The sequence below is a fragment of the Sceloporus occidentalis genome, unplaced genomic scaffold (genome assembly GCF_023333645.1).
Source record: "Sceloporus occidentalis isolate IW3139 unplaced genomic scaffold, rSceOcc1.0.p SCAF_5, whole genome shotgun sequence".
NCBI classification, from domain to species: domain Eukaryota; kingdom Metazoa; phylum Chordata; class Lepidosauria; order Squamata; family Phrynosomatidae; genus Sceloporus; species Sceloporus occidentalis.
Window position 1 is genome coordinate 147,025,255 of NW_028316985.1, and position 16,963 is coordinate 147,042,217.

At 38.2% G+C, this 16,963-nt stretch overlaps 1 protein-coding gene across 3 annotated transcripts in view; it reads right to left on the reverse strand.

Annotated features, from left to right (window-relative positions):
• NAA15 (N-alpha-acetyltransferase 15, NatA auxiliary subunit) overlaps window positions 1-16,963 on the reverse strand; it is a 51,062-nt gene that overhangs the window by 19,220 nt on the left and 14,879 nt on the right. For 2 of the 3 annotated variants that reach the window (XM_089525777.1, XM_089525779.1), the window contains exons 2-8: window positions 14,422-14,506; window positions 13,006-13,110; window positions 12,132-12,289; window positions 7,337-7,471; window positions 5,930-6,083; window positions 2,802-2,921; window positions 1,500-1,595 (exon numbers count right to left, since the gene is read on the reverse strand). In XM_089525777.1, coding sequence (XP_089381903.1) covers window positions 1,500-1,595; window positions 2,802-2,921; window positions 5,930-6,083; window positions 7,337-7,471; window positions 12,132-12,289; window positions 13,006-13,110; window positions 14,422-14,506 — 853 coding nt within the window. Of the gene's footprint in view, window positions 1-1,499; window positions 1,596-2,801; window positions 2,922-5,929; window positions 6,084-7,336; window positions 7,472-12,131; window positions 12,290-13,005; window positions 13,111-14,421; window positions 14,507-16,272; window positions 16,357-16,963 lie in introns of those variants that run through there. The other variant, XM_089525778.1, reaches the window with a different exon arrangement.

A 16,963-nucleotide genomic window follows, 5' to 3' on the forward strand; every position in this document is an offset into this window, starting at 1 on the left:
TTCCAGTGATAGCTCCAGCTTGATCTGTTCCAGTATCCATTTATTTGTCTTTTTGGCTGTCCACTGTATCCTCATCACTCTTCTCCTGTACTACATCTCAAATCAGTTTATTTTTTTTTCTGTTAGCATTCTTCACTGTCCAGTTCTTGCATTTGTGCATGGTGATGGCAAATATGTTGGTCTGAACAATCCTTAATTTAGTGTTATACCTCAGTCCAATATGTTTGTCCATAATGTCCAACAAAAACATTTTTGGTAACATGACAAATTCCAGATTTAAAATCTTTTGGATTAACGTACAAATCTTAAACCAGTCACTTTTCGCCTTCTTATAAATCCCCTACCAAAAAAAGGAGCCTTCCTTATCTTGACACATTCAACATTGATTTGAAACATTCTGGATAATTTTTGACAAGTTATTTGGGGTAAGATACCATCTATATGTCATAGATAGGTTTTCTTTATCTTAGGACTACATTTTCCGAATATATCCATAACAATATTATGACCCAAATTTTGGGCCCACCTTATCATGTACTTTTTACCGTCTCATCTTTAGTTTCAGAAGCCATTTATACACTTTTGAATTATATGGTAGCTGTCCTTACACAACTCTAAATAAAACTCATTTTTTCTAACCTCTGTGTCTCCATTTCTCTGCCTTGATTACATCTATCCTTAAGTTGAATATAAGCAAACCAATTAAGATCTTTGCCTTCCTTAAGAATAATCTCTCTTGATTTAAGCTTCCAGCTACCTTGTTCAAAATAGAAAAAAGACTGCCATAACAACTATCTTCAATTTTAACCTATTCCTTCCTTTAAAAAAGGCTTCCTGTGGTGAGGTAGCTAAGGTAATCTTGGGGGGGGGGGGGGGGGGGGAATATATGTTTATATTTATACCAAACATGTAGGAGAGTCTTTCTAATACAATGACTTTTAAATTTAGCAAGTGCCTTATCTTTGTTATACCAAACATAACCATGAAAACCAATATTATCAACTGCTTTCTTAGCATCTTAAAGTCCCAAAATAGCCTTTTTGTTATTATGATGTTCCAAAAATTTTATTTTAATTAACACAGGATCAGTTTTGTCTAGCCCAACTGGACATTTTTCAGATGGTCGGGTTTATGTCATCATGTAAATCACACTCTGTTTAAATTCTGGCATCAGAGGCCATATTTATTTCCTTTTTTCTAAAACATGGCTTCCCTATAGACCTTTTAAATGTTTCGATTTTGGATACACCAATTCATGCTACTAATGATTGGGCATCTTGGCCAGAGTCAACTTTTCTTGCTCTAGGATGAGACAAAGCATCAGAGGTAACCAACGAATCAGCTCAACAAACAGAAGAATTGTCAGTCTAACCCTTTATCATGTCTATACGTAGTGAAAAGACAAAATGTTGGTGTCATTTCTAAGCAACTGATAAGATTACATTTAAAGGATTCTAAAATTGCAAGTAATTTTACTCAGTACTAAAAAGGAAACTCACCAGATAAAAAATTTAATGGCAGTCTTCTAGGAACCAGCCCTCTTGGATATTTAGTCCAGGCTTCTTCGTATATCTTAAACCGTTCTATCATATTAGCTAGAAGAACAAAATCATGTTACTGAGAACAATTAATTCAGGAGTCAGATTGCCAATTGAACCTTAGCAATAATTGCTATATATTATACACTCATTCATGCGTCATAGGAAGAGATTGTCGTATTTACTGGCAGTATTGACAAAGTGGGAACAACCCTCACAGTTGTTGGGAATAAGTAAAATGATACACTCCATTTATTTTTCTTCATACAGAATAGTGTGGCACATCGCTGAAAAGATTTCAATGAACTGAATTATATATATATATATATTGCAATTTGGTTTAAACCATATAAATAAGATTAGGTTTCTGTTGTGTTTCTCACCACATCCTGCATAACCAACTAGACAGATTTTCATCAAATTTGGAACAGATGTTTAGGATGGTCTGACTTAACATATATGCTATGTGACACACAAAAGTATTTTGGGGGCCTCACTCCAAGTATTTTTTCCCCATTCATACAAAGCAGTGTGTTTGGTGTATGATTAGGAGAGGCATGCTCTCTCAAGGGCAATAGAGACTATTGTGCAGTTGGGGGAATGTTTCAGCCAAAAGAAAGATAGGTGGTCATCCTCCAGAACAGCTGAAATAATGATTAACGAGTCTCCCAAACAACTCTAGATACTACAGATAGCTACATATAAAAATGATTCTACTGTTTTGTTATTTGCTGTCTAGTCAACTTTGATTTATGGTAACCATATGAATATCTTCAAAAGATCCTGTTGTTACCAGCCCTGCTCAGGTGTTGAAAGCTCAGGATCATGGGTTCCTTTATTGAACTAACTCATCTCAACTATGGTGTTCCTCTTTTCCTGCTGCCCCCCGTTTTCCCCAGCATTATTGTCATGTTACCTTATAATGTGGCCAAAGCACAGTACAGTGGACTCTTGTTATACGCTGGGGTTTGGCTCCAAGATCCCCCGTGTATAACAAAATCCGTGTATGCTCAAGTACCATTAAATGTAATGATATAGTAAAATCGTGTCCCTTATAAAAAATGGAAAATCAAGGTTTGATATTTGGAATTTATACTTTTTTGGAACATTTTCAAACCGTGTATGCTTGAATCCGTGTATAAAAATCCATGTATATGAAGGGCTGACTGTAGCTTCAGTTTAGTCATTTTGTCTCCTGGTGAAAAATGACAAATGGGTTTCATATTTCATAAGTAGCAGCTTTAGTTTAAGCTATATTGTTACCTGGTTTAAGTGCTTTTTCTAAGCCTTTGTAATAAGCCCAGTTTTCAGGATTTCTTTCTTGTAATCCTCTGTATATCTCAGCTGCTTCTTCCAGCCTGCAGAGTTGTAACAGAAGTTCTCCTGTTAAAAATGCAGAGTTATAAATCAACTGTGAGAGGACATTTAACATACATGTGCAGTGGATTAAACAAAAATTCACTCCCACCACCATGTGCCTTGGGCTTCTCCATCCTTTCATTCTAACAAGTCTATTCATTTAATGAGTCTACTCCAGGAAAGGCTAAAACAATATTTATTTATTTATTTATTTGATTGATTGATTGATTGATTTGAAATTTAGCCCATTATGCTCAGTCAACACATAGCTGAAAGTTCATCATCATTCTTTCACTGAGATCAAAGGAATCCCCTTTCAAGAGAACTAATGCCAGAAACACAAATACAGTAGGCCCACCATATCTGAAGGCTTGCCATTCACAGATTCTAACATTCGCAGACAGCAAAGCCATGTGGGGAGGGGGCAGAGGAGGAGGAAGAAAAAGCGGCAGTGGCAGGGGGGGAGGAAAAAGAGGGAGTGGTGGCAGTAGCGAGGGGGAAGAGGAGGAAGCAAGAGACCACGACAGTGAAGAAGATGAGGAGAAGGAAGAAAAAGACAAAGGTAGAGGTTGTGGCAGTGTAGAGGAGGAGGAAAGAAGAGGAGAAAGGAAGAGGCTCTGGCAGTGAAGAGGAGGAGGAGGAAGGAAGAGGAGGAGGAAGAGGAGGCAGGGGAGAGAGGAGGAGGAAGAGGAGGTGGAAGCGGCAGCAGGGAGAGGAAGAAAAAGGAAGCAGCAATGAAAAGGCAGGAGGAAGGAAAAGGAAAGAGTGGTGGCAGTGGGAGGAAGAGGAGGAGGGAAGCGGTGGCAGGGGGAAAAGGAGATAGCCCTTGCTGCCTGCCATGATGAGAGCGGCAAGGTGGGCTTCGGGATGCCAGGGTGGCAAAGTGCCATTGTCCCTAATGGTGGCATGGCCGCACCACTATTGAGGATAATGGGGGTTGAGCATCTACGGATTTTGTTATCTACAGGGGGAACCAGAATGGATCCCCCCACAGATACCGAGGACCAACTATATCTTAGCTCAGTGGTATGCAAACGTTTTATCTTTGGGACCCCACTTTACATATATATGCAAATGTCACTTATACACTCAACATAGTATATGAATAACATTTTATTTATTTAGTGTGCATATTGTCATTCAAACATTCATGTGTATTCACATTTTAATATTTTGTAAGGAAGCAACATAGTTCAAATTAGAACAGTTTTATTTAAGTAAATTCAATATTTAACTCAATGCATGTGTAAATTTTACACATTAAAAAGTCTGAGTAGTAGGAGGGATCAAGGTCTCCAAGATTCATGCCCCCGCCCTGAACAACTTTGCACCTCCTCCTCCTGCCCCACCACTTTAGAACCACTGCCTCTTAAGAATATTGCTCACAAGTTGTATTTATGTTTCCTGAAGTATAAATTATTGTGGATGAGTTTCATTTTAAGACCTACCATTAGGAACTAGCAAAAAATCCCAGAAGTCTCGTTTAAATGAAACTTATTTAATCATATTTAAAAAGTTAAATTTAACTACGTTGTTGTGTTTTTGTTCTCATTTAAAGACTACTACTAAATTGAAATCTAATTACGGTACATTCTTTGTATAATCCTTCTTGTGAGCACACACAAACAATGTAATATGTGACCAGTTTTGCAAATTGGTTATGAATTTATAAAAGTTTAAAATCTGAAGACACTTCATAGCAGTGGAACTAATTTAGCAGTTTTAAGGATATTAATAACTCTCCAGAAAGCAGTTCACATTTATATGCTTTGATCAATTACCAGAACATTAGTATGCCTTAGAAAACAGCTATACATACAAATTTCTACCTATCAAATTTTCCAAAAAAGTCAGAGCTGTTGAATATATTCTGCATTTAATAATAAAGACAAGATTAGGTATTTTGCACTATTGTAATGTGACTGGCTTCCATACAACAGGAAATACTGCCATCATTTCCAAAGAATTCTATGAATTCTTCATAGCAAAAAGAGTTAGAAATATTGTTCTATATTTTTAAGTACAATTCTCAGGACACTACAAACCCTACTACTTATCTAAAAGTAGAAGTTAACCTATATTGCACTATCCATTTATGTTTTGATCCAGCTCTAGGAAAGGCCTAACTCTGATACTACATCTACCTGGAATCCACTCAGAGAAATGAATGGGACGGCTATTACAACTAACTTGAGCTCTGCTCAATTCACTAGTCTACTCTAGAGAGGTATTATGTTTAACCAAAAGGAAGCAAGTGTAATTATGCATGGTGACAAAGAATTTCAGATAGCTCTTTCTATCAACTTACACTGTGTTTTAACTATGTTTCAACTAACTGTCAGAAATCAGTTACCAGGCTTGTGATCTATATTTAGATGATGATTTTAATCATGAACTATTCCAGTAGGTGCTGGTAAGTTAACATCAAGGCATTATCATAAACTATATCTGCCATAGCCATAACATCAATTTATTCAAACAGCTATTAAAATTTCAACCTGCGTAATGGTGCTAAAGTTAGAGGTTCAGTTTACCAGGGTCAGAATCACTGAAACGAGAATCCACTTTTAAGAGTTAAGAGGAAATGTAATGAACTTTGCTGCTGGTGTCAAGGCATGCCAAGGAACATGAGGAGAAGTAATGTGGATCATGGAGAGGGATCACAGCAGTTTCCGAGAGTTCAAACTGAAGCATCAGGAATGTTTCCTCTTCAGCTGTCCACACACACACTCAGAGAAGTATCTCCAATATTATCCAGAAAAAATGTTCCTATTTCAAGTATTTTAGTTACATAATAAATCTAGATTGAGATTGAGACCAGCCTGCCTCCAAAAAATGTGCTTGTCTTATAGCTGCAACAGCTGCAACAATACTTAGCAGGTTACCTCAGAAGTATTTCTATTGGGAACAGAACATGTGGGAGAAAAACATGTCCAACGCCACAATTAGAACCCACTGAGAATGTAGTTCTATATTTCACATTCTCATTATAAGATGATAGAGACACAAGAACATATTGATGGTTCATTTACCTTTAGTTTCTTCAACCGCTAATTTGTCACAGATCTGCTTTTCATAGGTACCAAGATGATCCAAAGCTTCTTTATAGAGACCTGCTTCCCGGAGGACTTGGTTTTGATACAAAAGTAGCTCACTATACTCATAGTCAACTTTATCAGGAGATGTCTGTTTAAACAGAAAATTATTAGAGACCTTTCCTTTTAATTTCAAAGCCACAATTTATCAAACACAAATTAATTAATTAATTCTAATCCCGCAGGAGACAAACTAGGCTTGAATATATTTTATGTGTTTGGGCATGCCTTCAAGTCATTTCTGATTTATGGTGACCCTACAGCAAACTTATAATAGGGTTTTCCTGGCAGGTTTCTTCTGAGGGGATTTGCCATTGCCATCCTTTGAAGCTGAGTGTGCGACTTGCCCAAGGTCACCCAGTGGTTTTACATGGCCAGGACAGGATTCAAATCCTGGTTTAAAGATTCATAGTCCAAAGCCACTATACCATGCCAGCTTCTAGGCTTGAATATATTGATTGTCAATATGTGGGCTATGTTTTTATTTAAAAATAGCAAGGCCACATATTTAGAGAGATACAAATGAAGAATTCCTTCTGGAAAGGCTAGTACAGTGGGCCCTTCTTTTACGAGGGGGATCCATTCCAGAGGGCCCCCCCCCCCGTGTAAAAGAAAAGGTGCGTACGCTTGAGCCCTATTAGAAGTATTGGGGCTCGTGCCTGCTGGGTGGTGCTGGGTAGCACCGTGCACATGCAACAGGCATATGCCCCATTACTTCATCCAGGGCATGCAAGCCTTTATTTGGCGCGACTTCTAGCATATGCTGGAAGCCACGTATGATGCGCCTGCATATGACTCGGGCACACTGTATCCAACTACCAGAAACATGGATGGCACTATTTGTTAAGACAGGAATGATCATCTTTAGGGGGAAAAGAATGCTCAGTGTTCTTTCTTTTTTCTGAATGGGTGATTCAAAAAAGAGGGGAACAACCATAGTAAGATTCTGGTATGCAGAAGCATTTTTACACCAAGTACAGTTCACAAAATCTCTAAATTCCAATAGATTTCTTCCAGTGATAACCATGCTTGTTAGCAGAAACCTACTGCAGTGACTGTCCACTCCAAATGCCAGGCACCCTCAAAACCTGCTCTGGAAGGGTGGGAAGCCTCTGGAACAGATTTTGGGTGAAACAGATGTCCATAGCGGAGCAAGGAGGGAAAGACTAGTTGCACTAGCAACTGAATTTAGATCATTATATTTACATTTATACATGTATGTATTCATATAATATAAATTTATAATTATATTTAAAATTATATTTAACATTTCTGGTTCTTATCATAAAATCAATTAGATGCATATTTATATACAAATATAAACTTGAAATTTCCTCATAATACCTGCTGAGTCTTCCTAAATTCCTCCAAAATTTTTGCTGCCATTTCATAATCTTCCAGCAGATGATAAGCTATAGCATAGCCAATCCATGATGCTCGTTGCGCAGGTCGAAGCTGAAGTAACTGATATCTAGTTTCCTGCATGAAAGTAAGCAAATGCCATTTATACATTCTAGTCTCCTCAATTCACTATTGAAATCAACAATATTTATCAGAAGATTTATGATGTAAAAACTCCCAATATGCTACTGGCAGAGATTTTTGTACAACAGTCTAATGAATTATCCACACCTGTGTCTTGAACTAAAGATGGCATGTTGTTGCTAGAAGGCTGTCTTTCTATAACTGTGGTTCTTCAACTAGTCATCTGTGAGCCCACACATAAGGGGGTCATATGGCTGCATGCATATGGAAATCTTTGAAAGCTTCTAGAACTGTGTTTGGTGGTAATCTCACATTACACCTTCACACATGTTATGAGTTCACGCTGAAACCTCATTCCAACTCCGCAACTGGGAGACGTGGAGAAAGAGATAGCATATAAAGGTAGGAGGGTGGGTTGTGTGAACTCAAAGATAATCACCTGAAGAGCCAGAGTTACAGGTTGGCAATCTATTCTTCTTTGTTATCTCTGTGAGTCATACATAAGGGAGAATAGCAAACAACAAATGCAGTATCAGCTCAGGACCAAGTATCCAGCTTGTAATGACACAGGGAGGTAGAGGGCTATGATCACTTAGCTGCTCAGCAGAGTTCTGGGAGAGGAATCCTTCAGAGGTACACTGAGGAGGTGGCCACTGCCCGAGTTGAGTGAGCCTTGACCTCCTGCAGAAGAGATTTTTCAGCAAGGTAGCAGACAAGGTGGATAGCATTCACTACCCAGTGGGGGATATGCTGAGACAAAATCATCTTCGCTTTCTTATGCATGCCACAAAAGCTGAGGAAACTTCCTGAATGAAAACAGAACAAGAGTGCCTACATAATACATAGGGTGTGAAGCGCGAACCTGAGATCAGAAGATGGGAATTGCCTGAAGGTGGGAAGCACCAGCAGTAATTTGCTATTCTGAGGGAAAGAGCTGCTGTACAATACAGTGCGCCTGTGGCGTATGTGGGTGCGCTATATGCACCCATGGCACACGCGCTACTGCGCCACCACAAACACAAGCCCCATTTACTTGAATGGCGCTTGAGCATGCACAGTATTTGGCTTACACAGGGGGGGGGGGTCCGGAAGAGATCCCCCGCGTAAGCCAAGGGCGGACATAACATCCTGTGGGCAATGGCCATCTTACACTTCTCCTTATTGGCCAGAGAAATATGGATCTTCTTGGTAGATCTGAACAGTGTCGCTTTAACAATAGTCGAACTTGGCTGAGAGTGCTTAAAAAGCGCAAATAATCTTTTTCTTGCACTCAGTACAGATTTTCAATCCTCTTCCAAGCGGAAGGAACTGAGGCTGGTCTGCCGTGAGTAATATACCACCATCCAAAGTAATGGAATAATAAGTATAGCTGTCAGAGGCATATATTAAGGCTCAATTTTCTTAAGAGCAAGTCCTTGACAGGTGGCCAGGAGTTCTTAATTTTAAGATCTAAGTTCTTAGCCATTCTAGAGACCTGCTCCTCAAAAGTGGTTAAGTCGATCAAAGGGGAAATTGGAATTTGGTCTCCAATCAAGAGATCAAGGGAGGAGGCAGAGAGATCTAGAGATATGCAACCTTATTCCTCAAGCCTGCTGACTCAGTGGAGCAGTCTCCATTGTCTCCACCAGGAGGCTGAGATGTATGTGTAGCAGGGCATTAAGTAAAATGACTTTACATTAGTGTCAAGATGAGGAAGGATGTGTTAAAAGTCATGACAATAGGAATCAGCAAGTTCCCTGGCAGCCACAGGGGATTATACTGGAGCTCTTGGAAAGAGCTGAAGTCCAGAAGTCATGGCTGCTGGACATCTCAACTCAGAGGCATGGGAGCAAGCAACAGACTGAGGCAGAGAATTATGGCTTCTACAGCTTACAATTCCCACAAGTCAAGTAATTGTCCCAGCCATAATGATGAGGGTGAAGCAAATACATTGGGTATCTGTTCCAATAAGAAGGTGAAGAACAAAAATAGTTCCAATGATAATGACGTCTCGAGTCTCTATGATAGGTTGAAGAGCGGGAACATTGGTATCAAGATTCAAGAATCAAGAATCTCCCCTTCTGAACAGGAATTTATGATTTCATTGGACGCCATATCCAAATCTCTTGTAATTATCTCCAAGACTGTCTCAAGGAACAATGAAGAGATACAGAGCAGATGAGGTGAGGTTAGGTGGGGCTCTTGAGTGGATGTACTTGGCATAACTGTATCTTTGGAGGGGAGGTTTCTGGAAGCTTGTCCTTATCCTGCTTCTTCTTCTTAGGTTCCACTGAAGCCGAAGAGGACAGACATTTCTCCTTTAGCAGTTGTTTCTCTAGAGGCATGCCCATGTAAGTATAACATCAGAACCAATGGCACCAACTTGTCCACTGAAGAACCAAGCGCTCCAGCAGTTGGCTCCATGGCTGAAGACAGGTGAGAACAGATAGCCACTGAAGCCATATGAAGCAGCTTATTTTGGGCTACAAGGGCCGCAGTCTAGAGGGCTGCTTTCCACTGAAGAGCCTTAAGACAGGAAACTCTCTTTTGCCTCACTTACCACATAAAAATATGACAAAATAAGCACGAGTCAATTGTGTGGTCCTTGAGCAAGCCGGGGAGACAAATATTCATGACTGTACAAAAATGCGATATTGACCCCATACCCTTGATACTTCTTGGAGAAAGTTTTGAGGAGCATAAACCCCCAAAGGTGAAAAGAATAAAAACGTGAACTGAGAAAATCAAAAATGGCGAAACTTCATAATGATCTTACCACTACAATGGATGAAAAAGAGCTGTGTTTTGCTGGAAACACATGACTTATATGCATGCAGCTGAGAGGGCAGGGTTACTACCAAAACGCAGCTCTAGAAGCTACCAAAGATTTCCACGTATACAAAGAATGAACTTATATGTGTGGGTCACAGAAACAGCAAAGAAGAAATTTTTTACTGTTGTAAATTCTGAACACCATCAACCATGACACCAAGACAGTTAGAAAATATTAGTCTCCTACCAAAAGCAATGTGCCATTAAGAAAAGGGGAATTAATCATAACTAATTTTACCAGGACTGAAGCTGATGGCTGCAGCAAGCGTTTTCCTACCCTAGAAGAAATGAACAGAACCAACTACGAATATAGGTAGCACCTGTAGTCTTTAACTACAGTACAAGCATACTTGCAGTGATCTCATCAAGACATTTTTTTTTAAAAAAAATACCAAATTTTCCAAGCCAAAAAGTGGATGTCAGTCCAGCCACTTTCAGTTATGTTTTGTTAATTTCAGAGGTTTCTGCATCTGCTGGAGAATCCAACAAGCAGAAAATTGGATCCTGGACTTACTACAGTCACCTTTCTCAATGTACTTCTGTGTTTAGCCTAATGAATTAGTTATAAATTTATTATATAAAATGAGATTCAATGAACTGGAGATAATTAAAACATACCTCAGCTTGATTATGATGTATGCTTGTGATTACCATGCTTTTAGCAAATAAATCTGACTAACTTATATTGTTTCTACCTGTAATTACCGTCTGCCTAACATTTGCAGCCTGTTTAAAAGGCAAATTGCTGCTCTGAGAGGCAATAAACCCTTTCTTTTTTGGCCATAAAAAGGCTGTCCAGCAAGTCTGGAGGAGTGAAGAACTGCAAACACAGTCCAACCTTTCCCCAACTGTACCCAATACATATGCAATATACGTAACCAATAAGTAACACATATCCTAGAGGGGGATAATACTGATAACAATACAACACATAATGCATAGCATCTTCCACCTCCCCGGGCCGCAAATGGTTGAACAGTTTGCAGGTATTCCAAAATTCCAATTTCTTCATTATACCAAGTGACAATTCAAAAATGTAATCTGGAAGACTATAATTCAAATTAACCATGTATTAAAGCAATGAATATTGCATAGTCAGGAAATAGCAACAAGTTAACAAAAAGTTCTTCTCTTTCATTTTATTCTTAATACACTGTTCTGTAGTTCTAATAAGAACAGCCTTGAGGGTATCTGAAATGTATACATTCTGGTGAATAATGTTTTCACATTTATTAACCACACTTTGCTCATATTAGTACAAGATATTAATATTTCACAATTTCATTAATTATATCAAAATTCAAAGGGGGAAAAGGCATTTAGAACAGCCTCTAAACAAAAGACATGAATCAATCTCATAAAGAGCTTAAAGAAATAAATAATTATTAGAAAAAACAGATTATGGAGAGAAAAAAATTAAACATTGAACTAGTCAGTCATCACAAGACCAGAACGGATTTGGGACTTCATGATAAAGAAAAACAGTGTACATTTCTCTGTGCAGAACCACTGAGATCATATTATTATTTGCAAATAGCATTTAATTGGTTTTTTTTTTACACTTCTACTAGAACAGTGAAGGGAGTGTATGGTCATTCAGATGCTGTTGGATTGCAACACCCACCATTTCTCACTATAAGATATATTGGCTAGGGAGTTGCAGTTCAACATCTGGATGGGTGGATCTTCCTCACCTCTACAGTAGAATGAGAAAATTCAAGCACTTCTGAAACACATCACTTCTAGGACAGCATTTCTGTGAAATAATCATGCACTGAATAAATCTCTATCTAATACTATTAATGCTTAATGTAAAGTGGAAAAAATGGTGAAAGTGACTCACCCTGTAACCTTCCAGATCCCTCATTTGAATTTGTAGTAGGGAGAGGTCTCTTAAGATCTGGAGATTGTCTTTATCCCATTTTAGTGCATTCCTGTAACATTTGATGGCTTCATCATACTTCTTGTCTGATCTCTGGAGGAGACCATAGACATGCCAGCCTGGAAACTTTAGTTAAGGACATTAGTTCTGCAGCCATTAACAACTAATATGACTGTGTAACAATTCCATTACAGACTACTGAAAACATTTTTCCCCCAATGAGAAGCCCCTGGTATACCAAAATGAAGTAAAACCATATGTATGCCTATGTGCCTTCAAGTCACCTGTTGACTTATGAACCTAATAGGGTTTTCTTAGGCACGGAATACTTATAGGTGGTTTTGCTAGTTTCTTCCTCTGAAATGTAGCCTACATCACCTGGTATTCATTGGCAGTCTTCCATCCAAGGACTAAACATATCGGACCCTATTTTGCTTCACCATACTTACAATAAAATGGGTTTAAGGCACCTCAAGGTATTACCAATGCACACTGAAGCCAAAACATAAAGATGAACAAGTATATACACTATATTTTAGGACCCTAGAAAGAGCCAAATAACTAGGCACTCATCTGAATTTACTTGTAATGATAATTGCAAAGCTGTGATAAAGATTAGAAAGATGCACATTACTGATTTTTAAAAATTATCAAGTTGGTTCTAAAAGAATAGTAATATGACTGCTCAAACATTTAATTACATTGAACACCCTTTAGAGAATACATAAGAAGTGTCCTAGCTTTTTCCTTAAGAAAAAATAAAGACAACACTGACAATATAATAGTTATAAACTGATTGATAAATTTAATCTGAAGTACAATTCAAAAAGGATACAGACATGACTCCTCAAATCATTTCTTAGTCCCCTACGCACCAATTCATATGCCTCTTCTTTTTTACCTAAGCAGTTTAAAGTTAGTCCTTTCATAGCCAGGGTTTCTAAAAAGAAAAGCAAACAGTAGCTCAAGTCAAGGCACTATCATAAATGAGTTGACATTTGATTTTGGGTTAACATAATGACCTGTTTCTTTTCTAGCAATACCTTGTAAAAAGCCAGTAACCACAGGCCAAGATCTAACACACTATTCATATAGTGTAAATGTACACTGTTTTCTGGATCTGACAGTTGTTCAACTAACTGTACAATGGACATCACAGCCTTGAACTCACCTGCTGTGCAATGGGTGTTCAACTCCACACCCACCAAACCTAAAATGCAAGGGTTGTGTATATAGAGTAATATGGCAACATGCTTCTGGCCACAGTTTCTTGGTTTGGACAAAATGGGAATCTATGGTCAATCTGATATTTCTTACTATGTTTGATGCCTCACTAACAGGTTATACATGAATAGCTTCCTCAAATCTTGGCTTATCAGACCTAGGGATCTTCATGCTAATGTGCTCATAAAGTAATGATATTACAATCTGCTTGTCATAAATACATCTCAGCAGCATCTTACTAAAAGCTTAACACATTCAAGAGTCTAAGCAGAAATATGAATAGTTTCCTCAAGCTATTCAATGCCCTTCATCACTCTGTATTAAGCAAACAGGGCAGTCTCTGCATCAGAGGATAAATGGACATAAATTAGGTATTAGGAATGGGAATACACAAAAACTGGTTGCAGAATACTTCAATCTTCCTGGGCATTCCATCTCAGACCTCAAAACAATCTTTGAACAAAACAAAACAAAACAAAAAACTACAAAGGAAGACTGGATAAACAAACAGCAGCATTGAAATTTTATCCACACAATCCAGTCCATCAACAGTGGGTTGAACAGAGACAATGGTTTCCTGGAACATTACACACATTGTAACAGTAAACACCTCAGCCTCATGAGGGTTTTCTTGGCCAGTTCATCACATTTCCTTTCTGGTACACAGCCAGCATCACACATTTCAAAAACTCTCACCACCATTCATATGGCTATCTACTCACCTTGGCTTTAGGCAACATCCTCCCTCCTGCCTTTTCCCCTCTTTTCCTTCCCCTTCCTTCTACCTTTTTATTTTGCAAAAATCAGAATCTGACAATTCCTCAGAAAAGTATAAGCCCCTTTTCTTTTGGCTATATTTCAATGGCTGACACAGAAGTCTACTTTCAATGGATTATAACAGTTTATTCAATTTCATAATTCAATTTTAATTGTGCTAAAATAATGTGACCTTTCTTGAACCTACAGGATGAGCAAGTATATAAAAGCAATTCAATTTCAGAACTTAATTTTTAGAGACAATACTCACCTCCATGTTCTGCAAACTTGGGATTGGAAAGAATTTGTTTGCAAAATTTCAAACCATTTCTGTACTGTTTGTGTTCATAACACCTCTGAAATGAAATAAAAATTCAAACATTGTTAGTTTCACAACTGCAACAAATGTCATAGACACAAATTATATACATGCTTACCACATTCAATCTATCCAATTACACATGTATAAAGGTAAATGTAGTCCCTTGACATGAATGTCTAGTCATGAACAACTGTAGGAGGTGTGCTCATCTCTGTTACTAAGCCAGCGTTGTCCAAGGACTACTCTGGTTGTCATGTGGCCAGCATGACCACATCAAATGCTGTTACCTTCCCACCGAAGTGGTACCTTTCTATCTACTTGCATTTGCATACTTTTGAACTGTTAGGTTGGCAGAAGCTGGAACTATTGACAGCTCACCCCATCATGCAGCACTTGGACCTCGAACTGCCAACCTTCCAATCTTCCAATCATCAGAATTAGCAACTTAACCACTAAGCCACTGCACAGGTTTTTTCTATTCTTATTGTATTCTATACACAGTTAAACATCAGGAGCATCAGGGGATAAAGTTTCCACAAACTATTCTACAAAAGTATAAAACTGAACAGTTATATGTAGAAAAAAAAGTTAACTGCTTTTCTGTGAAAACTATTTCCCCCATTGCAATTCACCATCCATGGGCAACCATGTATTGAACAGGTAGAGCCCTACAGAATAGATGGATAAATAAACAAGGCCTGGTCATAAATTCTTTATTACATAATTTGATGGAAGCTTTCATCTTCCCAAACATTAATCTTACCTTACAAAGTATTTAGTATTTACTAATGGCAAGGTAGCCAAAATTTAAATTAAGAACTAAAAGGAGAAGAGAAAGAGATCAACCACTGTTGAACTCTTAAACTGATCCTGCTGATGTCACCTTTGCATTCTTGCACATTTAATCTCTTATACACAAAGCTCTCTACAGTGTTCAGAAGGAAGCTGGGTGATAATCTAAGAATTCTGAGGCAGCATTCTCATCCAAGATCAACGAATGGAAAATGGAACAGATCAAAATGAAATGATATCTCTTTTAAACCCCTTCATTAATTTTAAGTGATTTCAAGAGCATATATAAGTGCTACTTAAAACCAGTAGCTCTTAGAAGTGTTTGGATGTGCATTATTTCATTAAGGAAGAGTGTTGTCACTACTGTTCACCAAATCAACATTTTTTCCAGAAGTAAAACATTTCTTTTATTTCTTAATAGTCATGGTACCTGACTTAAAACACCACTAAAACATTCCCATTAATCTGAAAGCAAACTTGATCTTCTTCTGACAAAGCATAGTAAATATAAATCTAGGCTTAGCAACTGATCATAATGGGGCAGGGTCATCTGCAGATGCTCCAATCTATAGATGGCTAGTCTGCTGATATGGAGAACCAATTGTACAAGAATGCTGTGGATCCAGCCCATAATTTCTATTTTTGCTCGGCAATCTACAGTCAGATTATTGGCTCATAAAGTGTGGTAATGTCTACTCAAAAAGGCCAGGCTAACTACAGGTAGTTAGGAACATTATCTCCAGTACAAGCTAGGTAACTAGGAACATTATCTGCAGTATAAGCTACTTCAGATTCAGTAACTAGAGATGCTACAACTCACTCTATATACATTTTGTACTTCAAATAGTGGCAAACTTTTTGAATGCAAGAGAAAATATTTTTTTTCTAGGGAGCAAGGTTGCTTTAACACCCTTCAATCAGAATTTTACATTTTAAAAACATAAAATCAACATTTTAATAAAGTTAAAGTTAAGGGGAAAAGAACAATAATTCGTCAAGAAACTTCACCTGTCTGTAAGTCTGTTGTTAATAAACAAACTGTGGAATAATCATTTATTCTTCTTACATCAAGATTAAGGAGGTCCAATGGCTGATCTTGTAACTTAACTGGATTATCTATACAATCAAAATGCAAAACGTCACTAAACCACCTTCTATTCTTCCAACAGAGACCTTTGGATGTAGCAGCACAAGTCATCCTATTTCCAACACATGAGTAAACTGGCATAGCAAGGTGCAAAGATAATGAAGAGCCATAGAGTACGTTTTAAAACAAGCAAGTTTATTATGTTGCCCATGAAATTGTAAGACACAGCAAGATCTCTCTGGGAGCCACCTCGGGTCACAACCTAAGAGAAAGATATCATACAAATGAAATGGGATATATAAAATAAATACAGCGCAGCCGCTCCATACGCGGGCGTGCCATACGCGGCATCTGGTTTATGTGGAAGCCGTGCTGTAATACTTTCAATAGTGTGTGTGGCCGCTGTGTGCGCACAGTGCACCGCTACATGCATGAGCCCCATTCATTATAATGGGGCTTGATCATAGGCGAAATTCATCTTACGCAGGGGTGTGTGTGTGTGTGTGTGTGTGTGTCCAGAATGGATCCCCCATATAAGGTGAGGTTCGACTGCATTTTGCTTTTAAAATGCCACAAGACTTTTTGCTGGTTCTACTGCGACAGGCTAAAAAT